General features: G+C 37.5%; 1 protein-coding gene across 2 annotated transcripts in view; it reads left to right on the top strand.

The window, feature by feature from the left end:
- The window catches only part of NSD2 (nuclear receptor binding SET domain protein 2), an 81,300-nt gene that overhangs the window by 38,822 nt on the left and 15,500 nt on the right, over positions 1-26,978 (top strand). Inside the window, exons 4-11 of one of the 2 annotated variants that reach the window (XM_075092058.1) lie at positions 51-217; positions 585-1,076; positions 5,878-6,022; positions 7,035-7,112; positions 8,590-8,708; positions 11,840-11,921; positions 12,942-13,066; positions 26,039-26,170. In XM_075092058.1, coding sequence (XP_074948159.1) covers positions 51-217; positions 585-1,076; positions 5,878-6,022; positions 7,035-7,112; positions 8,590-8,708; positions 11,840-11,921; positions 12,942-13,066; positions 26,039-26,170 — 1,340 coding nt within the window. The remainder of the gene's footprint in view (positions 1-50; positions 218-584; positions 1,077-5,877; positions 6,023-7,034; positions 7,113-8,589; positions 8,709-11,839; positions 11,922-12,941; positions 13,067-26,038; positions 26,171-26,978) is intronic. The other variant, XM_075092059.1, reaches the window with a different exon arrangement.

Here is a 26,978-nt window from a genome sequence, read left to right as displayed (position 1 = left end):
TGGAGAACAACCTAAGTGGTACCTTAAATACATTCGTTTTTAATTTTCAGGACAGAAAAAGAGTTTTCGTCAATATCATGTTCAGTTTTTTGGAGATGCCCCAGAGCGAGCCTGGATATTTGAGAAGAGCCTTGTGCCCTTCAAAGAAAAAGACCAGTTTGAACAATTATGCCAGGAAAGTGCAAAACAAGCCCTCACTAAAGCAGAGAAAATAAAGGTAAGAGGCTACCTAGTCAGGCAAGATTTGCAGCTTTTTATGTTACTGTTACAGGTATGTACAGATATAAATAGATATTTTAGAAAGCTTTAAAGACAGCTTGTTTTACAGAGGCTTGTAGTCTTATTTCACTTACAGATGGAAAGAATGGGATGATTTACCACTGTTTGTTACTTATTAAAAATCAGGACTCTTCTGCTTTGTCATTGATTCATGTGTGGTATCAGTACCATCAAATACAATTCCTTTTAAATGTCTAAATTATAATTGAACATTACACTTAGTCTCTTGGAATGGTTTTGTGTTAATGTTGGCATTTTGAAATCAAAAGCGGGGAAATTTCTCATGCTGTCATCTTACCTTGCAGATGTTAAAGCCTGTTTCAGGGAAGCTGCGGCCACAGTGGGAGATGGGTGTTAAGCAAGCAAGTGAAGCAGTAGGCATGACAGTGGAAGAACGGAAGGCCAAGTACACCTTCATCTATGTTAGGGACAGACCTCATCTTAATCCTCGAGTGGCAAAGGAAGTTGGCATTGCTGTGGAACCGTTAGAGGAGATAGATGAGTCATCATACTCAAACGAAGAAACCACTCAAAATCTGAAATCGATGAAGGAGTCTGGCATTCCTAACAAGAGGAGGAGAAGGACATCAAAATTGTCTGCCACTGATGATATGCAAGAAAGCAGTCAGTCGGGGACTAAGAATACGACTCCTCAAAAGTCATCTGAACAGGCAGAATCCAAAAGAGGGATAGGCTCCCCTCTCAATAGAAAGAAAACTCCAGCATCTACTCCACGAAGCAGAAAGGGCGATGCAGTATCTCAGTTTTTGGTCTTTTGTCAGAAGCACAGAGATGAGGTTAGTCTCTTTTATCTGTTACTGTTGTTGATTGCCCCTTCTCATTTCTGTACTTAAAGGAAATTCTATATTTTAGTTGACAAAAACTAGTGTGTTGTTACTGAGGAATCCATAATGCTCTGGGCTTGACAAGGTATGCCTGCATCAAATCTTAGTCTAGGCAGGAACAGAGAAAGAAGGGAATGTAGATGAGCAGTATAAACAAGGTAGTGATAATGCAATTGTACTTTAAGTGTAAGTCGTGTTAGTATCTTCCTACATAACCTAATAGTCCTTTGTATTAGCCATATGTTTTTTTAACGCCTGTAAAATATAGTAGATATACATATATATGCTCAGGCAAATATAATGTATTTATGCTGTTCGTGGCAATCTGCTTTTAGTTAGCTTGTACATTCTTTCTGAAGATGTGGCTCAGTTTCTTCAGTGTGTTCTCTTGTCTTTGAATTCAAAAACTCCATTTACCTACCTAGAATCTCTTGCTGAGCTTCAAAAGCAGCTACTTACCAAAGCTTGTGAAAATCACTGTCAGTGTGCAATCTGCTGGGACAGAAATGACATCCTCTTGAGAGGATTACACTCCAAGACAATACAGAATAAATAAGTACCTTAACGTCAAGATTTCTCAAGAAGACTGTTAGAAGTATAAAAGCAGTACTGCTGTTCCAGCTCATTACTTTAAAATCATGACCATAATTTTCCTTCGTCACAACCCGCTGCTCCATTTGCAGTACAGTTCCATGCACTGAAAGAAGCATGAGTTCTCATATTTTCTTGTAGTTGTACTATTCCATAATACCCACAGAAGGACCAGAAAGTTAGTGGTGAGTTTGTCGCACTCCTTAGCTACTAAATGGTTGACTTCATTATAGGATATTTGTGTTGGAAAGCATTAATAGATACAAACATCATAAAGAAAAATTGACAAACAGGTTCTGTTGTATGGCAGTCAATTATTGTGGTTCTACTTTAGGATCTTTTTAGATCTTTGAAACTTAAGCTGATACTGAGAGTGAAAATGAGCACAGTGTTACGTACCTTTTAGTGGGTTTGGTTAAATTGAGAAAATATTGGCAGTTCATTTTGCTGGCTCCAGAAAGGAAAGGGGTTTGTAGCCAGATTATTGAATACATTTTTGACATATTCATTATGAAAAGCTGTATGGGTAAATCATCTGTCTCGTATTTGAGAGATTTGAGGTCTGTTTCCAGTTTTTCTATAAGTAATCTTGTGTCTGGTGTAGTAGCAAGGGGGAATTTCCTTGGCCTTCAGTGTAGGTAGCAAGAAGCCTTGTGTGATATTGAGGGATATGAAATTACTTCTCTGGAAGAAATGAGATTATTATGACTGTTTTTATGGACTCATAGCCAAACATATCTTACGACTCTTAGCGAAACGTATCTTACCACAGAGGAGACATGCCGAAACCCTGATGTTATATTTCTATTTTTTGTGCCAGTTATCAAGCTTTATTCCCTACTATGGTTATACTGTAATTCTCAAATTAAGAGACGGAAAATATGAAGACTATTACAATATTTGACATTGAGGAATTGCTTTGTCTTCAGCGTCATTTCGGAAAACTGAAAAACGTGCATAAACTTGAAAATCACACTGATGATAGTGGCTAATGTTGCACAGAATTTTAACTAGAAGGAAGTTTCAAAATATTACATATATTTAGAGAGAGAATATCCTACCTAGATGTTTCTGCCTAGAATACCTTTTAATAAGATCAGTCATGAAAACCCAAATCCACCTGATTGTATCGTCATTTCTAATAGGCGTAGAAGCACTTCTGCGTGTAGAACAGAACTAGGTTACAAAACCAGCAGATACCAGGTAACTACAGATAACAGTCCCTTTAACCTATCAGAGTAGTAGAGCCTGTCTTTCCTTTTTCTTGATTGGAAGTTAACAGGCAAAGTGGAGAAATACCATTTATTCATGCTTCCTGCACAGAACCTGACCTAAGTTACCTGAGTTTAGTTAACACTTCCAGCCTGTCATGTCGCAGTTTTGTGCCTTCAGTAGAAAACGTAGATTGTGTCCAAACCAGTATTTGGAGCTCCCCCTTCCGTTAGGCTTGTCTGGTTCAACTTACATGGTTTGCTTTCCATCCAAGAGTTTGTTTTGTTGCTGTTGTAGATGTTCTGATGCTTTAGGAGGAGTGATAATATTGGATAAAGAACAGACCTGTTTTTGAGCTACTATCTTGGTGGCATGTGAGAGTTAGGTGGATGGCTACTTTAGTATTTGCATGTAGAAACTTAGAAGAAAGGAAAACTATGGATCCAGAAGAGGCTTTCTGGCCCCCAGACTTTGGAAGGGATGGAAGTGAATGGAAAAGAATGGCTGAAGATTTTTATTTTTCTTTTGGGGACTCTAATAATCATGAGCTCTCTTAAAAGGAGAGCTGTTTCGGCTGTGTCTTGCTTGGAGTCTGGCTTTGTGTGGTAGTAGGGTTCATAAATCGGTTTGATTTTATTAATTATTTCTGTGTTACTTTTTCTGGGGTAGGAGGATGAGGAATAGTTGAAATTTTTAGAAATAAATTGATGGCTGCTGGAAGACTGGATGAACTGCTGGAAAATGTTTTTAATGATTTAAGAGGCATGCTTCCCTGAGGGAGGCATTGAAAGCTTGGACCACTTTCGTGGTTGTAGTGACGCATTAAGTGTTTTGTGCTGTTACCAAAGGAGTAAAAATACACTTTGTACTATTTGCATTCTTATGTGCTTCCTCTGTGAAATATAACCATAGTAATCATTAGAAGGGGGTGTCTGACTTGACATAAAGGTATCATTCAGTGAGAGGCAGACAGCTAACTGTTTATATCAATTCATTGATTTGGACTGTGAGACTCTTTTGAGGTAAATGAAGAAATAATTTCACTAGTAGGCTTTACAATTGAAGATTTCTGCATGCATTAAAAGTTGTTGAACATCAAGACAAATAAGAGTGAAGGTAATATGCTTTGCTTGGATGAGCTAGGGCGTGCCTGGTCTAATTACCGTGTTTTCCACACCTATAGTGATATTAATTCCCAGATTCAAGAAAAGATCTTCTATGTGTTCTGTAGCATAGCTAGAATAAGTACCTGGGAAAAGCGCACAATTTTCATGTACATCAAGATACCCAAAACATCATTTCCAGTATGTATGCTGGGACTGAGTATTACAGTATGAAGACTTTGGAGAAGACTGCTGGGCATTTTACTTCGAGGCCTTTGCAAAGATCCCTTAACCATTAGAACGATGAGTATCTTTTGCTTGTCATTTCACAGCACTTTTATTTGTGTTTTGGTGGGACTGGAGGTGATGTTAAACTGTATCTCATTTCTGCGATAAAAACTTATTTCTTAGGGAATTAAATAACTCTGTGCCCTACTTGAGTGCGACGAACTATACACTTAGTGGCAATGGTGCAAATTGATGCTCATTCCTTTTCCTAAAGAAGTGACATTTGTGGGAGGGGTATCTTGTGGGTCTGTCTACGTTCTCCCTTCTCAGTAACGTTTTTGACATTGTTGGATTTTAATCAAACTTTGAGTAGAAGCCTCTGAAAGTAGTTGTATCCTCCAAGCTTTATGCAAACAGATTATGCCAAATAAAAGCAAGAGAACTCTTAGCACTCTACTAGGGGAAAAATTACAGCATGAATTTCCCTACTAGACGCTGAATAATCCCAGTGAAAGGAAGGCACTACAGCTGTTCTGTCCCCTGAAGAAGCTTCAGTCACGCTTGTATCTTGTTTGATGACAGGAAATGCAATGTTAAGACACGAAGTTCTAGGAAATTATGTTTAATCATTTGCACTTCTCACAGAAAATTTGTATTTCTGTTCTGTTGAATGGTGTTTGAATGCTTGACTTCGTTGGCCTAGTTTTTATTTTGCTCTGGGATTTTTGGGGTATTGATTGCATCACTCCAGTAATAGGATTTTGGAGAATGCTGGGTAATGAGATGAGAGGGGTTCTTTTTAAAGCTACTGTTTCATTTCTGTAGATTGTACAATCTTGGAGCTTTCTGATTTACATGATTAATCAAATCTGGTTTTCCTTAAGGATAAGTGGGAATACTGAAGGAGTTTGGGAAGATTTTTTCCTTTGTTTTTAATACTGGACTTTCTGTTTGTGTTGAATAAACTTCTAGAAACTCTTAAATTCCATGTTGATGGCTGTTACCATCAACCATGCTCATATTATTAAGGAAAGATAGAAAGATTTGTGCTCAAAGGCACAGCTTTTTGAGTCCCTAATATTCATATACATAATATAAAATGATGAATTAATACAGGAAAATGTTGCATCAGATGCTAGCTTCTGTAAATCTCTCTGCTAAGATAGGTGTAACAAGTTCTATATTTAGTGAGTTCTCCTATTAATTAATGGATGTATTTGCAGGCAAGCATATAGTCCAGTATTGCTTGTCTGTCTTTTGTGGTATAGATTTAAACTTCATCAAGAAATGATACAAATTTTTTTTTTGAATGACCACAAGATTTACACTTCCTTTTTTGAACGTTAAAAGGCAAAATAGATGCTACCAAAATTATTTTTAATACTTCTCAATATGCTAATAGTTTGGGGTTTTTTGTTTTGTTTTGTGGGTTGTTTTTTTTTTGAGAGAAGTGGTTATTCAAAGAAAAACTGGGTACAGAAGGTTTTAATCTAGTTCTGTCTACAGCAGAAATGTTAGATGACTTGTTTGTATCCAGTTTTCCAAAGCAATAGAAGTATGTACATCATTCTTTTCAATGGTCACCTTTTTTTAATACAACCCTATTTCTGCATGTATAGGTGGTTGCCGAACATCCAGATGCTTCAAGTGAGGAGATTGAAGAATTGCTTGAATCGCAGTGGAACATGCTTAGTGAAAAACAGAAAGCTCGCTATAACACAAAGTTTGCCATAGTGACCTCTCCCAAATCTGAAGAAGACTCTGGTAAACGTAAAACTGTGCTAGTGTACTCTAACTAAATTTGATATACATAGTGGTGTTAAACTAAGCACATATTTGAGACCTGTAGGGAAAACAGCTTTCACTGTTTTCCAGTTTTAATTCTTGGTGTTTGTGCCAATAGCAAAGGAATGCCAATGGTTACAATAAACGCAACCCACGAAGTCTACATTTCTTGCTCCTTGTTCTGAAAAGTTGTTATATGTAAACCTTCTACTGTTTAGAGATTGCTGATTTCTCATTCTTCTTCTGCCCATAAGCAGCTGCCATTGCATCCACTGCCTGTTACGAGTGGATGGTGGGAAGGGAAGACGAAGTGTTGCTACTAGTAAAATTTGAGTTGCTTCTTTTATAATAGTTAGGAAATGGTTTTAAAATTTTAATCAGCGCTACACCTTTTCTTCATATATACCTGAAGTATATTACCTCATATCATCATCAACTCAGGAAGAAGTATTCCAAACTTTATTCTGAAACTTTCATCCGTTTGGCATTTTACTGTGCTACTCAAAGTTTTTAGGATATTGTACAAGATTGCAAATACTTTTTTTTTTCTCCTTTTATTTTTTGTTGATGTTGCCTAGCATTTGGTTTTGATAAACAGTCTCAATTATTTTGCAAAATATTTGAGGGGTTTTGGAGTCACTTATTTGAGAAAGAAGGAGGAAGATAGTTTGGCATTTGCATGAACTTCAAATTTAACTAGCTATCACTTTTTCAAATTTAAATAGCTTTACAGCACTGTAAGAAGACTTACTATGGAAGTATTAGAAGCTAACAGGTGCTGCTTTGGGCAATGACAAGAATGAGAGGGAGTGTTTGAAAGTTTGTGAGACTTGGAAAAACTTGTATAAAAATGGCAGTCAGTTTTGTTAACTCTGTGTGTGTGTGAAATAACATCATTTTGTGGAAAATTGAAAAGTTTTTAACTTTAAATTTTAAGTGTCAAATATTTGGATATCAGTTTAAAAAAAAAACACATTCTGTATCTCTCAAGGTTCATCATTGAAGAATATTGGAGAGGCCAAACGTAAAGTGTTTCAAGACTCACCTAAAAGGAGATCAAGATCCAGAAGTAATTGAAATTTGTGTTGTGTGCAAATAGTTCATCATTATAAGTAGCTATTGAGTGTATTTTTTTATGTAATCGCCCACGTATCATAATCTTTATTTTATCTCAGATGTTGTCTTCCTTGACGTTAGAATTTTAATGGATCCCAAATTAAATATCTAAACACTGTAGTGCTGAATTTTGTTCACCTTCCTCAGTGTCATATTGCAAGAAATGTAATTGAAATTGTACCTGTACCAGGTGTTTCTAGTACATATATTGTGTACATTTATAGTTATCTACAGATGAAAACGTGTCAGTTCAATCGTTCCCCTACTCAAATCCTCTTATTTTAAACTTGGAAGAATATTGTGGGATTTCTTTCGCTGGCTTTTTGTAAGTAGCAGGTTCTCCTGGAGCCATTTCAGTCTGCTTTGTGGATTCAGAGTCTGATAACAGAATATGTCCTAGATTGTTTAGATAAGAACATTAATTTTTAAATTGCCATATATTCAAGTTGCTCTATTTTTAATATTTACAGCTATTTGTTCCCACTGGAATTGAATGCTTGTAGCTGTAGGGCAATTTTCAGTTAACATATTTGTGCCCCTGGAGCTTGCAATCTTCATACTGATAATACTCTGTAGCTTCATAAACTAGAGAGTACTGGAGAGTGTAATAATGTTGTCATTTCATCCTGATGAGACAGACCACTTCCTAAACCTTCATCTATCTTTTTGAGGTAGAGCGGGTGTAAACAATAGCTGAACCTGTGGAAGGGGTATGTAGGTTAGTTACTGACCTTTTGTAGTTTAGCAGCTGCTTGAACTTTACAATGAACGATCATCTAAATACTTGAATAAGTCAGTTGGTTTAAAATGACCAATGTGATTCTGTTCTTAGGATTTTGGTTCACAAAGGAAGGAGATCTTACGGTCTCCTGTAAAATATAAGTAAGCTTGTTAGAGAGGGTCTGAAACTGCCATACCAGAAAGAGAGAATTAATATATATGGTTGGTGATATCTTGTCTTTTCCAGAGGCCCCTTAATAGATGTCGCCAGTCTCTTCATCTGTATCATTTGGAGAAGTTAAAGGAGGTTTAAGGAGGAGACTTAAAAAATGCATTTCAGTGATAAGACATTGTTACAAAGTGGCAGAAGAGTTAAAAGCCATATGGATCAATCATGTGCATTCTGATGATATGAAACAAATGGTGGGCAGTAATATTCAGATATTAAGCTAGTGCTTATTCAGGTAGATTTATCTTTCTAAAATAACTTGAGTATGAAGCAGTTGATTTGGGTGTGTTCTAGCGTTAGTCTTCAGCACCAGAAACCAGACCTTAAGCATTAAGAGGTCATCACACTGTGTAATGTTTAACCATGTTTTAAAATAATGACTGAAAGAAAAGTAACTTAAATAACTAGATCAGTTCAAAATAATTTGAAAGTGGGTTTTAGATTATTTTTCATGTAAGTTTCCCCCATCCCCCATCCCAAGGTAACTTACATGGAAATAAAAGAAACCAAAAAAAGAGGACAAAGGAACCTACAGAAGATTTTGAAGTTCAGGAAGCACCTAGGAAAAGACTCAGGATGGATAAACAGAATAATCGGAAGGTAATTATGTCGTTGGTTTGTTTGGGTTGATTTATAGCAGCACCAATCACATTGCTGTAGTTAAGTTTGTCAGCATTTCCGTTTTCAGGATTTAAAAAGTAATGTCGGTATATCAAACCAAACTGTTGTCAATATTCAGAGATACCTGTGAGGTTATTGCTGTGGGATTTTTTTTTTGTTTGGTTTTGAGGATGGAGGTATGACAAGCTGCACTTGCTACTGAAACTGTCGTGAAAATGTATGCTGAGAAAATCTGTTTCCCAAAGGAATGTGCAGAGGCATGACCTTTCCGTGTTGTCATGCTTTGTAGTTATTTTTCTTTCCTCCTGAATTGGAGTTCAGAGATGTATACAAGAACGTAAAAAAAAATAATATCTTCAGTCAATACTTAATTTAGACAAAGGTCGGGGGGAGAGAGGAAAGCAAGTAAAGCAAAACCGAAAAACTACTTTTCAAGAACTGGAAGCCTATAGAACCTTTTAGGGTGGCATGCTGACCCATTTCTTAAGTTAGGAAACTGCAGGAAATATTACAGTATATTTATTGCACAAATCACAGGCTCCTTTTCAGTTTAGCTTGCTTGTGAGAATAAGAATTTTCCTTACATAGGTCACTAAAAGTATGTATCTGGATACAGCCCAAATCTTGTTGAGACCTTAGCATAGGTTTGTGTAGTCGTGCATGTAGACCAGCGAACTTCATGGGTTTTACTTGTGTGGAAAGCTTAGCTCACAAGTGTTTTCAGATGTGTTATTACGGTATCATACTGTAGTGTGAATATCACAGACCTCATCTCAGGACCTTAGTGGTACAGTGATTAAAGGAAATAATCTAATATAAGGAAAGGTATTGGATTTATTTTTTAAATTAATTATGAAGGTCACATTAGTAGATGTCAGTTTGTTTGGCAGGCTGGTTATTTTAGTACCCCCGTTGATACTGTGAATATTCAGACAACTTGTTCAGAGTTCAGTATTAAAAAAATAAATAGAATTTCAGATAGCCAGGCTTAATGAGCTTATTGGCAAGGGACAAAGATAATTCTTACAGAAATGTTTTTACTTTTGCAGAAAGAAGGGACCAAACTGTTTTTTGCACTTCCTGCTCTAATGGATTAGTCATTGAATATTGATCTTCTATTCTAGGAGAAGGTTTTAGACCCTTTTTAGACTAGTCTAATTGTTTTGAATTCACTATAATACACTAAGTCATGGAATAATTACGTTTACTTATTGTAATTCCTGCTATGAAGTCCTTGTTTTGACTGTCCCTACAGTTAATTCTTTACAGTCCCACTCGCATCCATACACTACAATTAGCCTACATTATCACAAGTAGAATGAAAGGTGGTTGCAGTACAGTAAATGCAGAGAAGGTTCTGGTATCTTTGCTGTGATGCAGATGTGAATATTAACAGGAAAATAAATTAATAAATGAGACGAGTGATTCCCATTAGATATGCACCACTAATAACACTGACTTAGTAATGTGCATTTAGAAAGTGTTGTCTATCTGACCTGTTTATCAGAACTAGTTACAAGGAATCTGGTGTGTGTAACTATTGGGTAACTTGGAAACTCTAAATGCATACAGTAGTGTTTGTGCTTCTGTCCACAGAAGGGCCAGATATCATAGAATGGTTGCTTTGCGGTTTCTTTTATGAAGTATCTCGTAGTCTTTTTCCTGCCTTTACCAGCCCAGGATACTTCTAGCTGTATGTGCTGCTGCTTAGTAAAACATTTAGTGAATGACAGTGAAAATGTCTGTGTAATGATTCAAAAAACAAACACTAACCATACACCTTCCTTCTGCTATTCCCAGTTCACCTGCAGGCTTTTGTTACAAACATTTTGGATAGGAGGAGCTTTAATGACTTTTTTTCATGACATTTGACTTCTTGCATGACAGTTGTGCACTATCCTCTCCTTTTTGTCATTGTTATTTACGAAATCTGAATGTTTTCGCGCAAAGTAACAAAGTCATAAGTACACATATGGAAATTTTGAAAAATTAATTAATTCATTGGTGCTTTAATAATGTATATAAAATGCACATTAACAAAACGGGGGTTCTGTAAAGCATGCTTTATATTTAAGTGAACCATACTGTACATTCTCTTTCATTTTTACACAGAAGTGTAACAGTAACCTTACAAAACTGATACTGGGAGCCTCTGGTGGCATTAGTAGTAGGGCATCTTAGCCTACTTAGAAGTCTGTGAAAGGCACAGTGTAGTACATCTGTAGTACAGTAGCCGCTGATTTTTACAAAGGAAACAAGTTCTCTGGCCTTTGAGGTGTTCACCTGCACATCTTTTGTAAAATGAATGTCATATGAAGAATATGAAAAAGTATGTAAAACCTTCTGTTCGGTAGAATTATTTGTACTGATCAGGTGAGCATTTTTCAGGGTTAAGCATGCTTGGCAACAATTTTAGTGACTTATTACTTGAGTGAATTTGTAACATGGAAAAAGAAAAAAACCTAGTGGCATGTGTAAGGAACAGTGTCTAATTTTGACACAACTTTGTCAGAAACTTCCCCAGTTTTTGGCCTAAACTTTTAATGATAAATTCTCAGTCTGGAGCAAATTTATGTGTTGTTTATGCTCCCTTGAAAATAGTACTTTTATTTTGGAAATGCTGAAACAATCTTAACCATAGTAATTTAAAAAATGGCACTGCTATAAGTTGTGGAGTTGACAGCAAGCCTCTCTGAGGCTTAAAATTCTGCACAGGGTTTATTTTCAAATTTATATACTAATTCTGCAGTTTACCTTTAATAATTAAAGGTGTTAATTTGACCAGTTTAGATGAAGAATAGTAAGGATAATTAACATGTTTCGTGTTCATTTTAGGCTCCCCTTTTTGATATGCTGAGTTTGGGATGGATAAGTGGGATGCTGGAATACTGTGTTCTTTAATTTTTCTCATTTGTTTATGGGGTTGTACCCTGTGCTGTAAATGAGTCTTAAGAATCACTTAAATGGGGCTAGCTTAACTACATTACCAGTCAGATATTTGTAAAGGCACTTTCTTTTTAATAACATAAATCCAGAAGTAATTGCCAGTTTTGTCCAACCACTCATAAATTAGGAGTTTTTTTATTTTTTCATATTTTTTTTTGTGACAGAGGGAGACAAGCAATGACAAAACAGCAAAAACAAACTCTTCTAAGGTCACAGAAACCTCCTCTTCACAAAAGAACCAGTCAGGTAATGTGGTCAGAATAAGTTTTAATGTAACTTTTTCAAGTAAATAATTTTAAAATAAACAGGTTGACTGAGGCAGCCGGCTAAATTTTGCTGACGCAATAATCAGTTACAGCCACTATGCCACAGATGGGGGGGGGAGCGCGCCCTCTTTCTTCACTACCACCATTTTGCAGGATTATACTTGACTGAAATTGTGTATTGCTGATTTAGAGCAGCAGTTCACAAGTTCACCATTTGATGGCACCAAATTAAAGCTATTGCCCTGTGATCTTGGCGAGCAGTGATACAAATCCTACTGCTCCAATTTGTCATTGTGCATTAGCCCAATAAAACAAGTGCAGTGACCATCAACGTAATCAGTTACCGTGTGATTTTAGTCCTTTTAAATGGTGCTTGATGGGAAGCACTGTGGAGCGCGAGAGGGAGTTCTAAATAACCTTGGACCAAAATCCAAAAATCAGACTTGTTAATGATGCTCAAGTTTAAGGTAAGCTCTGTAAGAGCATGCCGCTTTAGGTATAACGATATGCCAAAGACAAGTAAGCTTCAGCAAGTTCTGCACAATGTAGAAGTGGTGACGTGCCACAGATAAATGTCTGGTACCTGGCTGCTGTATATAACCTTTCTCTTAACAAAGCGTTAGCGGTACTCAGATTGTGATGAGATCCCATAGGCCTTCTAATGTTCATCTGAGGAAATAACTGTCACCTCTGCTTTAAAGAGGTCATAAGTCACAAGATATTTTGATTTTTAATATAAATGAGCCGAAAAAAAGTTGGGAAAGCATTTCTTAGCCATTTGTAGTACATATTTGATTGATAGAAACCTCTTTATTTTTAAAATCAAGCCAAAGCACATGGTTTCAGAAACTTACGTCATGTTCTCTCAGCCCTGCGTAGGTGCCCAGAAGACCTACCTAAATCATTCCTTCCTTTATCTGAAGGAATATTTTAAATGGCTTCAGGGAGATAACGTTTTAAAGTTCCAAACTTCACTTTGTAAACCAAAATTATTTTACAGCAACGAAAAATCTGTCTGATGCATGTAAACCTCTGAAGAAGCGAAATCGGGCTTCAGCAGCAGAATCTTCAACTCTTGCTTTTAGCAAGAGTTCATCTCCTTCAGCTTCCTTAACTGAGAATGAGGTAAAAAAAAAGTGGTGTTTGCACACAGCCATTTAATTACAGAAATTTTCAGGTGTGAATCTTGTTTAAAAACAAAAATCAAAGGCGAATTCTCTAACGTTGGTGCTCTAGACAAGTTACAGTTTTGGCCTCTGTGAAACCTGTTAATGTGTGCATTGCAAATTCATTTATTGTAATACGAACGTCTGATTTGGGGACGTTGAGATATTGTGGTTTTTAATGTATTTACCAACAAAGTTTTAGAATTGTAACCTTCTATTAGAGGCAAAGTAAAATGCCAGTGTGTTCTGTATTTTCTTCTACAGACTTTATGTAAGTGTACTACATTAGTTACATTATGTAACTCAATATTGTCATGTTGCCATAGCTTTTATATTGAAGCAAGTTTCCTAATCCTCTGTTTGATCTAGAACTGGACAGTTTTCTGAGCAGAGCCCCTTTAAGCTCAAATTAGTTTTCAGGCTGTTTAAGTGCTATTTCTCTGTGATGCAAATAGCTTCATCCCCAGTAGAGTTAAACAGGCAGTGAAGGATGTATCTTTTTGATACTAATCATAGTCTTAGCTCTCCATATTTGGAACTGTAATTCTTCTCAATTGACATACGACAGATGAAATGTATGTACCAGCAGTGTAGTCATACAATCCATTAAACCATTCCCTGAGTCATCTACACTATTAAAACCAATCAGCCAAAGAGAGGCAGCATGAGGGTGAAGTATGCATGCTGTTTTGCAGGTGGATTCAGAAATGTAGTTGGTAGGATTTAGTAAAATATCCCTAGACAAACAGCTTCAAGCAGTTTGTATTTCAGAAGCTGTAGAGAAAATACTCGCCTGCTAACAAGGGAGTAGGGCTTCCAGCTATCCTAGAGACTTTTCCATCTCCCCTAAGAAACGCATGAGGTGCTTAGACACTATAATGAATGCAGTTATATCTAGACAGTGTTCAGTAAATGGTTTACCTTTGGGTGGGGAAAAAAGATTGCATGTTAATGGCTGTATCTTTTACTGTAACTGGGAAAATATTTTAACAAAAACCCCAACAAATTCTCCCTCCTGTACCCCAATAAAACAAGCAAAGGAAGTCCCAGAAGAAATCATGCCCATGGCAGCAGTCAAGTGAAGTAATACTTGTTCTCATTTTGTTCTCTCAATGGAGAGGCTCCTGTCTGTTGGTTTCCCAGCTTCTGCTGTTTTGGCTTTACTGCTGGGACTTGCTGTGTAATGGCTGTTTGTGTTTGGGACCATCTAGTCAGCCAGACCAGTTTAAGGAACATGCTGTCTTTTTGGCTCTAAATATGCATCTCCAAATATTGTAATCTGAGGAGAAAGATTCTTCTATTTCTAGATAGTGTGTTTATAAAATGAAATCTCCAGAAATCTTTCTTGACAAAAGGCTCATTTTTGTAGGATTTGGGGTTGTGACTTAACGGTTCACGTGTAAAAAAGGATATGGTTATGTAGGCTGAGATGGAAATTTTAAAACTTAGCTCTTAATCTACTCAGCTACTGCTAAGCAGCAAAAGATGTGAGAAAAATTAACATCACACATTGCTCACAAAACACAGATACACAAATTAGAAAGTGAATTCATTGTTTTCAAGGGTTTAAAAGGTTTTAAAATATCAAAACAATCCCAATCAACATAAAAGAAAATACACTCTGTCAAATAATGGAGACTTTGTGGGTCTGGGTGCAGGGGGGAGTAGATCAGTGGGCTGGATCCTTAGATGGTTTAAAGCTACACTGACCTGAACTTGTACCAGCTAAGGATTGGACCCAGTTTGTTTCCTATGATATTTGATATATTTTTGCCTTTAAATAAAACAGAGATGTCAGGCATGTGTTTCTGAACTTACTATTGGTCTGTTCTACAAAACAAGGAAAGATACAGATTTTGGATTGTGTGGGTGGCTTTAAAAACCTTTTTCCCTTTTGTATTGTTATTTAGCACTTGTCTAAATGGCTAAATATGCGTGTGCCCTGAGAGCGTTCATCCAGAGAGAAACCTTCTCCAGAGTGTTAAGGGAAAGAGTTTAGAAAATAAACACAATCATGCAATGATGAAAGCCTTGCTCAGCTAATTGAATAGGATGTAATTCTTCTCAACATTAAATATATTTACTGATGGACTTTTATATTTCTGTGTTCACTATAATACTTCTAAATGTTGGTGTAGATACTCTCGTAACAAAGGTCAAAAAAACCTCTGCATATTTCACAAGAACAAACACCTCCACAAGCACTACTAAGTGGGTTCTGGCCTTTTTTTTTTTTTTCTCCTTTATTTTCCCCCCATGCTGTTTGTGGACAGCTGGTTCCAGAATGGAGTTGTTATTTGTCAAGGACTGTTGCCAGCTGCACACCTTTTAAATGTCAGTTCATTGCAACTAGGTTTTAGGAAAGGTGTGTTCGATAGGAAGGGTGTGCTCAGTTTTTTCTTGCTTGAAAGAAGCATCTTATTTGACGCTCTCGAAAAAGATTTTGATGCTTTTTGTTGTTATTGCAGGTATTTTTGAATGGGATTTACTTGAAATATAAAATTAGTCAAGGCCAAATTTCAATTGATAAGTTACTTTGGGTATCTAATTTACGGGGGAGAGAGATGGGTGGGGGTGTGGACTTCTGCCTTAAGAACAAACAAATGTTTATAGACCTGACCTATCAGAGTTTTAAAGGTAGACTTTGTCAAAAAATCAGGCTTTGAATTTGTTTTAAAATGGATGGACAGAAGCAGTAAGGTGTTATACATGAATGAATAAATTTCATATCTGCATTTAACCTTGAAACAAAATACTTAATTTTACTTCTAGGCACTTGACATCAGTAGTCATTTCCTCCAGTACTTCATGTGAAATATGATTTTGTTTAAAATCTAATTCTTAATGAGCAACTGGTAGGGCCAGATGTGAGAAGGATACTCAACACTTCGGAGTCTGCAAAAGCTCAGAGTAGTTTTTTACTGCCTATGTAAGACTTGGTGTAATCATCCAAAACCTCATGATATTTGTGAGAAGAGATACAGGTGGTGTATTCTTGTTTCTTTTTTTACCTTGGCCCTCCACCCCCCAGTAATGTAGTAGGTGCCATTAGAGTGTAACCAGTATTTTTTTAATAAATAAAAAAGGCTTTACATTACCATTACTGCTGGATTATTGACACACTTCGTGTGTTTGCATGAAACATATCTGCTTTAGCTTTTCAATCAATTTTTGTGGATATTGGCATGCTTCATTAAATTGGATGGATTTGTTGACAGCAGATAAGTGTCATAATATCCTGCAGGGTCTAGATACTACTTCTGAACTTTGTCGAAGAAACTGTAATTTTTTTTAAGAGAGGATAAAATAAAGAACATGTAATACTCTAAATTCTTAGTTAGTCTGTCATTCATCTTATCCTCATGAAGTATGAGCTGACCAGCAGATGGCAGTTTTAAGAAGCCTGTGAAAGATTTTGAAGGTGTTGCTTTTATTGTAATTTCCTTGTATCTTCCCTAGAGGGAATTCTTTCTTCTTTCTGTAACATCCAGTGTCAAAACAAGCTCACTTGCTGATTACAGCTACAACTTCTTGCATTACCAAGGCCTGATAATGCAAGTTATAATAATGCAAGACTTAAATTTTGCTCTTTTTCTGCATATTAATCAGTATGTATTTTCTCATTTCGGATTTGAGGCAGATCTGTTTTATCTGCATTTTTGAATGGGTATTAGTGTGTGTACACAATGGGGAAAACGCGTACAATTCTTAAAAGGTAAGGTATTTGATTGAGAGTGCAGTCTTGAGACATGTACAACTTGCTACTAAAAGAGTACGTCAGCTCCGTTTATTGACCCTGGAGTCTAGTTGTCCTACAGTATACAACTAAAATATTCTAGGCATGCTTACTGAAGGTAAAAATAACTGTCTTTGACATCCTAAGAACAGGAAGGAGAAAGGAATTCATGTTATTTTAAAGAAACTGCTGCCCTAAAGAAAAAATAGTTGAAGCTAACCTTGCCGGTTGTTAAACAAAACCAGTGTGCTTCTAGCGTTTCATTCTAGCTTCCTTCAAAGATAATTTTCTCTTCAAAACAATACTTAAGGATAATTTAATATGTAGTATCACTTTAAACCTGACTTAGCAGGCACTTGTTTCCTGTGTTTGTTTCTGTATGCCTGTAGATTTATTTTTGTCCTGTTTCAAAGCACCAGTAAGCAGTCAGGGGTACATTTTTGTGGAACACTGCAAGTAATTGGACTTGTTTCTTGCTAAAGCCTCTAATAATTGCAATGACCTGCATCGCCCACCAGTTCATACAGTTTTGTTACGATGGTTCCACTTTCACATGGAAAAAAGTTCTAGGCTTGACTTTTGTTCTTTGGCAGCACGTTTTGTGTAGAAAATTAAGTTTCTTATGTAATTATTCTCATCTTGTGTATTACTTAGGCTTCATAGTGCAGAGAATCTGTTTACTGAATGTTTACATAATGTAGGTTTTTATTCCACATCCCGTACCATACCCCTATCATGAGTATCTGTAGGCAATTTTATTATGTTTTAAAATGTTCTCAGAGTTTTAATTAACTTTCCAGGCAAATTCAGAAATGCATAATATCCTTATCTGAAACGTCTAACTCCTGCTAATAATAAAAATGAAACTTGTCCCAGGCCGTCTTTTTTGCTATTACAGTACTGTGTACACTTGTGGCACCGCATACTTAAAGAATTTATCTAGTCTAGCAGTTTGGGCCAAAATATCATTCTTCATTCAGTTCAGGAATTCTTATACTGAAATAAAGGAAATGTTAACTGTAACTCAATTGGCTCTGTCAGTTTTTCTGTCTCCGTGTGGGTGCACGATAGATTGTCTTTTGAATACAGTCTGATCTGTTGTTTGTATGTTGCTTATTGACTTACTCTCATATAAGTTGTGCTTAGATGAAGAAAAAAAAAACCAAACCCAACCCTCTAGCCATTGAGATTTTGTTAATAAGAAAAAAAATGCAGTTGGTGTTTCTCTGTGGAAAGACTGAAGAGTTTGCTTATCAGAACATGCATACTCCAAGCTTTCTAGAGAAAGCTCTTAGCCAGACCAGACCACTTCCTCCTGGATGACTGTGGTGTAGCAATCACTGACTCTGAAGTCATGTCAGGAAGTCTGAGCTTGTAGCAGGGTCCTTAGTTTTAAGCAAGGTGGAACTTAATAGCCAACAGCCTTCAGAAGTCATGGAAACATGCTTCTCAAATGCTTATTAAAAGATGCAGTGTGTCTGCTAAAGATAGCAGATGACCTGAGAGAGGATGCCACTTAAGCCAGTGCGTGTCTTAAGACAACTCTGAAAGAGTGGCCGGTCATTCACTCCTTGTGGGCCCTTTCTTTTATGGATCCTGCTGATCCTGCTGTGGAGGTGACTTGCCTACCAAACAAAAAAAGCAGAAGGAAATCATTTTCTGCCATGCTTTGTTTTCATTTTATATACCCCTAGCTTTAAAATAAGTGTACATAGTGGATTCCATTTCCATTTGATGTTCTACAGCCAGGATTATAAAACAAGAGATGCTGGAGCAAAACAAGGGGAAATGGGAGGGTTAACTTTTTTGGCTCTGGGAAAATTTGCCCTTTAGTTGCTTTTATAACTGCTTAAGCACAACATGACAGAAGAACTCTGTTGTCTTGAATATGACAAAGACCAAAGCCAGTATTCTTAATGCTTAAGAAATGCGGTTAAGCAAGCATATGTGAGTAATATAAGAAGCGTTTTTGTAAGACTGAATGAGTTAATAAAGTGAACTTTCTGAGGAAGAAATTTTTTTAATGAAAACTGTACTTTGGTAGCTAGAAAAGTCTGAAAAGGTGTGCGACTGGTGCAGTAGTAACTGTTGGAGCCCATTCCACTCAAAATTTCCAAATTCATTTTGAACCTTCAAACACTGGGAAGGGAAAGCTTGTCTGTATTGAATCTAGGAGAGGAAACTAATGAAGCTGATAAGCACAGAACTGTGAATGTTGTTCACTTTGCAATTGCTCACACACAGTGAACAGTACTTGAAACTCGCTTCTGCTCCATGAGGCATGAGTTTTTGCCTTAACAAATACTGATGCTCTAGGATCTACTGATGCCTTAGGATGCACTTTAGCCAGGAGGTACCTCCAGGGAAGAAAAAAGACACCACCACCACTCCCTCCCCACCCCCAGGATAACATTGAGCCAGCAGAGATGCTTCTAGAGATCATCATCTAAAAATGAAAACTTAATCCTAAGCCTAAAACAGAAAGCACTTTTAATAGCCAGGTCAACAGCTGACTGAGGGCCAGCCTGGACAAGCGGAACAGTTGCATTTTATGTTCTTACTATGGTAATTTAAATTATTGGGCTGCAGATTGGATGAGTACAGCTGTTTATTTTCAGACCTAGACTTTCTGAACCTCTTTTTCCTTAGAATTACAGTGTAATTGTTTTGCTGGCACGGATATTTACTGTTTGATTTTGGAGCAGTCTGAAAGGAAGTAGAAAATTTTAAATGGAAAAAATTGTTTTCCTCAAGTGGGTGAGTAGATGGAGCAAATGTCCACATCAGTATTTCACTTCATCCTCATCTGTTTCTTTGAAACACAGCATCATTTGAATTTTTTAATTCCAGGCTATCCTTTCTTGTATCGGTATGACTGGATGCCAGCCGAGAATATGTCAGTACCTGTCTTTTTTGGTTGGTTTTCTGGTTGGGGTTTTTTTTTTTTTTTAATTAAGTGAAATTTCAACCCTCCAGATGCGGAACTAGCAATACCATTTGCAAAGTTCACCCACGTGATTCTAGAAATATGCAAGCTGAGTGTACATACTAGCCTGCATCCAACTCTTTTTTTTTTTTTCTTCTTTTTTTCCTTCTTTTTTTTCCTCTTCTTTTTTTTTCTTTAAAGCCAGAGGGAATGAAGAATTGGCTCGCATTTCTGCTGAGGTGTGTGGCTGAGACTGGAATCAGGTATCTGGTTGCAAAAAATGCTTAAAAAGTTGTTGTAGACTCAATCTCAACATTTAAACGTACTGAATGATGCGAGAAATGTTTCCCAGTGTTAATGCTTATCCTTTCACCCTTGAACGCTTAATTGACAGTGCAGTGAAGTGTGCAGTTAACTGAAACTCAGTGTTGCAGCTGAGGAAGGTCTTGCAGTAGGAAAAACATCTGAGAAGTGATTTTGTACACAATGTTTCTGTCAAATCATCTTCCTTCTCTCCCCCCTCCCCCCCCAATCTTTTTAGAGAGCTTCAGTCAAAAGGCAAAATTAAGAATATAAACAAAAACTCACAAAACGCACATGGCTGACTCAGTTTAATTCCTTTTAATACTCTAGTGTCGTAAGTCTTATTTTAAATGAACAGTTGCACTCATTTCCTTCTCTTTTCTCAGCCTGCCCGGGAGCCTCCATCAAAAACAAATTCTTATTTACTCAACGTAATAATGAGAAGGACACTCCATTATTCTGCAGACAGCCCTTGCATCTGTATGCGTGTTGTATATCCCACTTGCAGAAAACGGGGAGTAGTAGTTCAGGAAGCAGTACAAAAAAAGTCGATCTGATATTTAGCAATGAAACGATTACCCAGTATTCAGTGGCGGTTGCTGGTGTAATCTGGCTTTATGCATCGAATATTGCAGTATGCAAAGCATCTTCATTCAGTTAAGAATTAATGCTGAAGATTGCTTTTAGAAGCATTCTTATATAGTATTTCTGAAAATAGGTTGATGTTTGTCTGAAAGAATCCATTAAACGCTTCTTTAGGCTATTGTGAACAGGGAATTTTAGCATATAGATCAAAAGAAAATCAAAAACAATTTCAGGATATGAAGTCTTGATATGCTGATTCCTGTACCGTAGTGGGTCTGAGTAGTAGTCGTATAAGATGTGTGATCAAAATACCTTGCGATGAGTAGGCCCAATTCTTAAGCTAATGACACTACCACAATTTGTATCTTTTCATGGGTAAAAATATAATACTAAACTCAAAGAATTTACAGACATGCCAAAATTTTGTCCCACTTTGACTCAATAACAAGTATTTTTCCAATAACAAAGCTATAGAGAGCTTGGAAAAATGCAGTAATGTGTCCTTACATGTTCCCTTTGAATCTTACGCGTTTGTGTAGTGAGTAATAACTGATACACATGGGAAAGGAGGGATTGCCTTGGGAGCCTGACGGTAAATTTGCCGCTTCCGTGAGCAACCGTGTTCTGAACCTCATTGATCCCTGAAGTAAGTGCTCGCCCAGCCCAAATGAAGAGCAAAGCTCATTATTTGGTTTTTAGGCCAGTTTCTTCCCTTTCTCTCACTCGTGTATGCAGATGCGCAGTTTCCAGTAGAAAGAGCTGCATTTTATTTCTGAAATACCACCTGGTTGCTCAGTGTTCGGCCAGTGCGGTATGAAAGCCTCTGCAGGCAAGCACTCGCAAAATAATGTTGACGTTCAGTAATTGAAGGAAATGGGAAGGAAAGCCTGACTGATATGCAAAGTGTAAAGTTTGATGGTGCTTGCGATGAAACTAACTTCAGCAGAAGCAGCGTATCTTCTGTGTTGCAGCATCAGTAATTGCTAATGAAAAGTGGAGCTGATTACAGAGTTTGGGTAGGATTTCATTGCAGAAACTTGTCACTTGGTATAAATCTGAAGTGAACAGCCTTGCCTTTTTCCCCTAAATTTGCACTCTTAGAAGGAGTACTTTGCCTTTATGAGAAGTAAGAAATTATTCAAAATGTAAAGCAGAATAAAATAGCAAACAGGCAGTTGCTACAAATTTCTAGTTAACAGGTTTTGCCACTAATCTAAATGTTGATTACATTGAACCTTGGCCTGAATATCAGAAGAGTTAATTACATGCAATTTACTTTCCTAAGGAGATTATATTACAAAAGTAAGGACAAGACAAGCTCTGGCATGATCACAAGGGAACAATTTACGTCTGTAAATGAACAATTAAAGAAAAAAGCCCCAAAAAACCTGTGCTGATTTTTATTGAATGCTGTGATTTGGGCACTTGTATGTGAACTATTAGACCTTCCGTTTTGCAAAGTCGCGTTAACAAACCACAAAAGCGTTATGTTTAATTTTAGGGATGGCTGTGTTTCACATCAGCATGGACTGATTTCCAGCAATCATCTTGTAAATCATCTTTACTTAGTGACTGTTTCAATCTAACGGTATTTTTATTGTGAAACTCAGCTGTTAGTGCTGCTGAAGCTGGGGTACAAATATAGTTTTCCCAACCATCTCATGCTGTACCTATCATAAGGTTGTAAGTCCTCTCTGAGAAACAGTAGATGAAGGTTGTCTCAGCCTCTTTTACACAGGCCTGAAGGGACAGGCACACATTTTACTTCCCTGGTATTTCCATTGGCCTTTCTGGGATCACTTCAGGAGCTGAGGGGCTGAATTCTGGCTCTCTTCATAAAGAAAGCTTTCCCAAAAGATGGTTATAAAGAACAGGGGTTATTTGCAAAGGGAGGTGGCTGGTAGAGAGTGTTTCGCCTTCTGCAAGATATAAGTAAGATGAGATTAGGGTCAAACTCTGAATTATCCTGAAGAAATGCTTCCCTCTCTCACAACAGGGAATCTGCTAGCCTCCCCCTTTCTTAGCCCCCTAAAATTAGCCAATATGAAAACTCAGATGATGGCGGTGTGGATGCGAGCTGTGCGTGAGTTACCCGTAATGTGGCTGTTGGATGCGATGGCTGAACCTTTGGTCGTGGTAGCAGGGATCGAGAGATGCATTCTGCAGCAGCAGCCTGCATCAGGCAGTAGAAGTATATTGCTGAGCTTCTTATGAATGTATTGATTCTTAGCAGTTGCAACAGCTGTGAGCAGGTATCTAGGCTTGTCTGTGTAGTGCAAAACTGGTGGTTAACAGAGCATTTGATCTGTAACGTCTGTGAGGCTCCTGACGGCCGTGGAGGAGAGATCTCGAAAGATGCTCTCAGTCTGGTAGCCATACAGTTGATGAACTAAAGCTATTTTGTTCGTGCTATGTGTGTTGGTATTTGTGCTTGAAATCTGGCGTTAATCTATATGTAGGTGCAAAATGCCAAGTTTCATCTTGAATGGGGTGATAGAATTTGGGTTTTGTGGTTGCATTTGTGATGTAGAGTTTGATTCTTGCCAGCGCTGCTCCTTTTTGGCTCAGAAACCGTTTCATTTAAATGAGGGGTTGGTGCATTAATTCTGAGGCAGTATAATCTCAGTTCTGTAGGAAAATGGCTGTCAACCTATAGTTCACAAATGGCTGGCATTTTGTGACCTATATCTAGGGAGATTCTGAAAAACTGTCATCTAACAATAGGGTTACCTTTCCATATAGAGCTCTGCATCTGTCATCTGAACATTTTACAAGTACATAAACAAAGAAAAGCTAGGAAACCATTGCTTTGAAACAAATCTTATTCTCTTGTGACTAAATGTATTTGTCACTCTGGGTATGTTTTGTTTTGCTGCTCTGGCTTCAGAAGTAGGAGCTGGGGGAAGAGGAGTGCCTTCCTCAAGGGCAAGGCCATATAGCTTTTGCTGCTGGGAAGATTATCATCTTAACTCTTACAGTGTGCTGCACAAAATGGTTTTTCTCAGGGTTTTAGGTGTACGTTGTGGTGTGGGGAAAAGATGGGGAACAACTGTAACGTCAAGTTCACATAAGACTGTTTTTTTTGTTTACAACATAAAGAGGGGTTTTTTTAAGTAGAAAAGAAATGCAGATCTAAGACTTTACAGCTTATTTTTTTTCTTTTCTAAACATGACTGATTTTGGCTAGTTGAAACAGGAACATAATGAGGTACTAAAAATGTTAGAGCAGTGCATTGCTTCTAGTAATTAATGTTTCCGTGGGAATAGTTTAAACAGAAATAAGCATGTGTGTAAGTTTACTTAAACCACAAGGGAAAATGTTTTTTGTGTTTTTGCTGAACCCCCATGCTACCTTTATCTGCCCCTTTGCACCAAGAACTGGCTGCTCCTGGCTGTGCACTCAGGTTGCTTTTGCAGTTCACTGTTTCACAGCTCCTTGCGGGGGACAGAGATTTCCTGGTGCCTGAACAAAGCAGTGATTTTACACGCAGATTCTTTTAACCAATTCTAAAAGGATCGGGCAGAATCTCCACTCCAGTTGTAGAAATATTAATAGGTGAAGTGTAGGTACATTTCACTTTGATAGTATGCGTTTGCACGGAGGAAATGCATTTAAACCCTTGCAAGTAATCTGGAAGGAAAAAAACAACCATCAATCTGACCGGATTTGTAAAATATTTTTAAGACATGATCAGGAAAGCAAATGTTAAATGGAGGAATGCAAGTTAGCTGGCAGCAATGGTGCGAAGTAATTGCTCAAAACCAGTGTTCCTAAAGGGATTTTGTAAAGACTAATGCTAGGCCTGGTTTGGCTTTGCATTTTTCTCTCTAATTTCAAAATAAATCACTTCTAATAGATTTGCACATCACATGGAGATTGGCTGGCATGGGAGGTTGCACATAGCTGTCTCCATTACTAACTAAGCTGGGCCATTTTTAATAAAATGTGTTTTACTAGAGATAAATATGAGCTTATATGTCTGAAAACAGAAAGCAAATTCTTCATGTAACGCGGGGTGTCTGTATCCTGACAAACAGCTATTGGCGAAATGATCTCTCTGGTCCTGCGGCAATTTACAGTGACTTTCAGCGCTGCATGGAAAAGACGTAGGGAGATCCTTACACAGCGGAACATAAGCAGTGAAGAACAGCATGTTGGTTTGCTTTGGATATTGTACTTATGAGACTTGTAATGGTCTATTGCCTCCAGTTGTGTCTGATTTTTCAACAACCTTTTTAAAGTACAGATAAGGTTTAGTGAAAAGCCACCAAAATTCTCTTGATGCTGGAAAGAATTCCTTAGGGAGAAAATTAGAGGGCGTTCTGGCTTTCCAAGAAGGATTGAAACAGGCTTAATTGTAGCATACTTCCACAGGAGGAAAATGTCTGGCTCCAAAGGATTTCTAATATAGCTGAAAAAGCATTGTCAACTGTGAGTTGCAGTTAGACAACTCAAAAGGGGCATGAGGCAGTATTTTCTACAGTATGTGTGAAAAACCATTAGGACAAGCTCGAAGAGAAGTGACAGGATTCTTTTTCAATTGCAAGAGGTGATGCTCTCCTGGAGAATGTACTTAGCCGAACGCAACTCCCTGAGTACCGTGGGGGGGCAGCAAGATGAAATTCTGCACCTTCTGGTGTAACATGAGATGAGACAAATGACTCGATTGTCTGTTCCCTCCCTAAATTGTATTGAACTGAAAACTGCCCTGTATTTTAAGTATGTTACTTCGTTGTTGGGTTTTTTTAAAAGTAAATTATGAATATTTTTTAAACCCTCCATCTTTAATACATCTACAACTGTTATAATAGATTTATCCATCACAGGGTTATCTTCTGTAGTATTTTGAATTAATCGTTAGCTATAATGTTCCTTAAACGAATTCAGAGAGCCACTTTTTTCTTTCTTCCTCTCTTCTATATACAGCTCCCACTTTCTCAGAGAATATTTGGGTCAGAGACTTTCATATGCAGCTTGAAGTTTAACAAGTTTCTTTCTAAAATTAGCTGTCATTCATAAAACTCACAGTCAAACTTTAATCAAGGGATTTGAAGATACCCCTGTGTTACTGGCTAGGCACTGCTAACTCACTGTATTACAGAACTGAGTATAAATAAAATGCCGTATTACAAAGTTTTGGTGTTTTGTTTTGGCTGCTGTTGAGTTGGTGAGGGTGCTATATAGTCCTTTTGATGAGACCTCCACAAATGTATACTCTGCTTTTAATCAAGCTTTTTTTGAAGGTGGGGGAAGCAAAACCAAACAAGTGTGCCTAAATCTGCTAGTCCGAGCTGCAGTCTGTTTGCTTCCTTCAGTTGATATTCTGTACAAAATTGATGATACATGACTGCTTTCTCTAACTCGTGTGTTTAATCTTCAGATCTCCGATGGCCAAGGAGATGAGCGGTCAGAATCTCCCTATGAAAGTGCTGATGAAACTCAGACTGAAGTGTCTATATCATCCAAAAAATCTGAGCGAGGAGCAGGAACAAAAAAAGAATATGTGTGTCAGGTGAGAGATGCTAGCTGGGGCAGCGAGCCATGTTTTCTGAGGTTTCCTAGAAAAGGTCTTTTTAAATATGAAAATGACAGTATTAGCCCAGAAACAGGTTTATCCTGTGTGTCTGAGATGTCTGTTAGTGATGAGGGTGCCATGTCAGTAAATGGAATTCTTCGTTCCTAATTATTTTTTTCATGACCTCCAATAAGTGACTTGGCCTTTCTGCTTGAGTTTCCAGATCTGTAAGATAAGCATAATTTGTACCTCAGAATAAGTGCATGAGTGTTGCCAGGTAACTGGTTAAATGACTGAGGAGAGCTGCTTGCTTATCTGTTAATAAAGAGGAGGAAGTAAAACCCAGCGGGTTTTGTGCTTCTGCATGCAGCTGAGATGGCAGTGGTGTGTCGGTAGCAGCGTGCGTGTGGCATGCTAATTGAAAGCAAAAAGCTTTCTCAAACTATTCTAAAAGAGTTCTTAGATAGTGAAATGATAGCGCAATACAAATGGACAGATCAGATTTGTTTCCATGAGACTAGGCAAGCAGATGTATTTCTATTTCTTATACATAGCGATGATGAGGTTGTATCTATCGTCAAGTGTTGGCTAATTCCTTAAATTCTGCCAGCATTATCGTTCGGTTCATTTTTAGTTATGCATGTGTCATTGCTAACCACTCGGACGTAGAAGTATCATTGTGCCACCTAGATTAATTTCCTTTTGCCAAAGAAGAGGAAAATAAGGATGCTTTTTAACCCTGCTCAGTTGCATCAGTGTGCTCAGGGAGAATTTCTTAAAGCTTTTTTTCTTTTCCTTTTTTCTG

Source organism: Phalacrocorax aristotelis, chromosome 4 (genome assembly GCF_949628215.1).
Source record: "Phalacrocorax aristotelis chromosome 4, bGulAri2.1, whole genome shotgun sequence".
NCBI classification, from domain to species: domain Eukaryota; kingdom Metazoa; phylum Chordata; class Aves; order Suliformes; family Phalacrocoracidae; genus Phalacrocorax; species Phalacrocorax aristotelis.
Note: the sequence above shows the minus strand (reverse complement) of the source record. Positions and strands in the feature narration are given on the sequence as shown.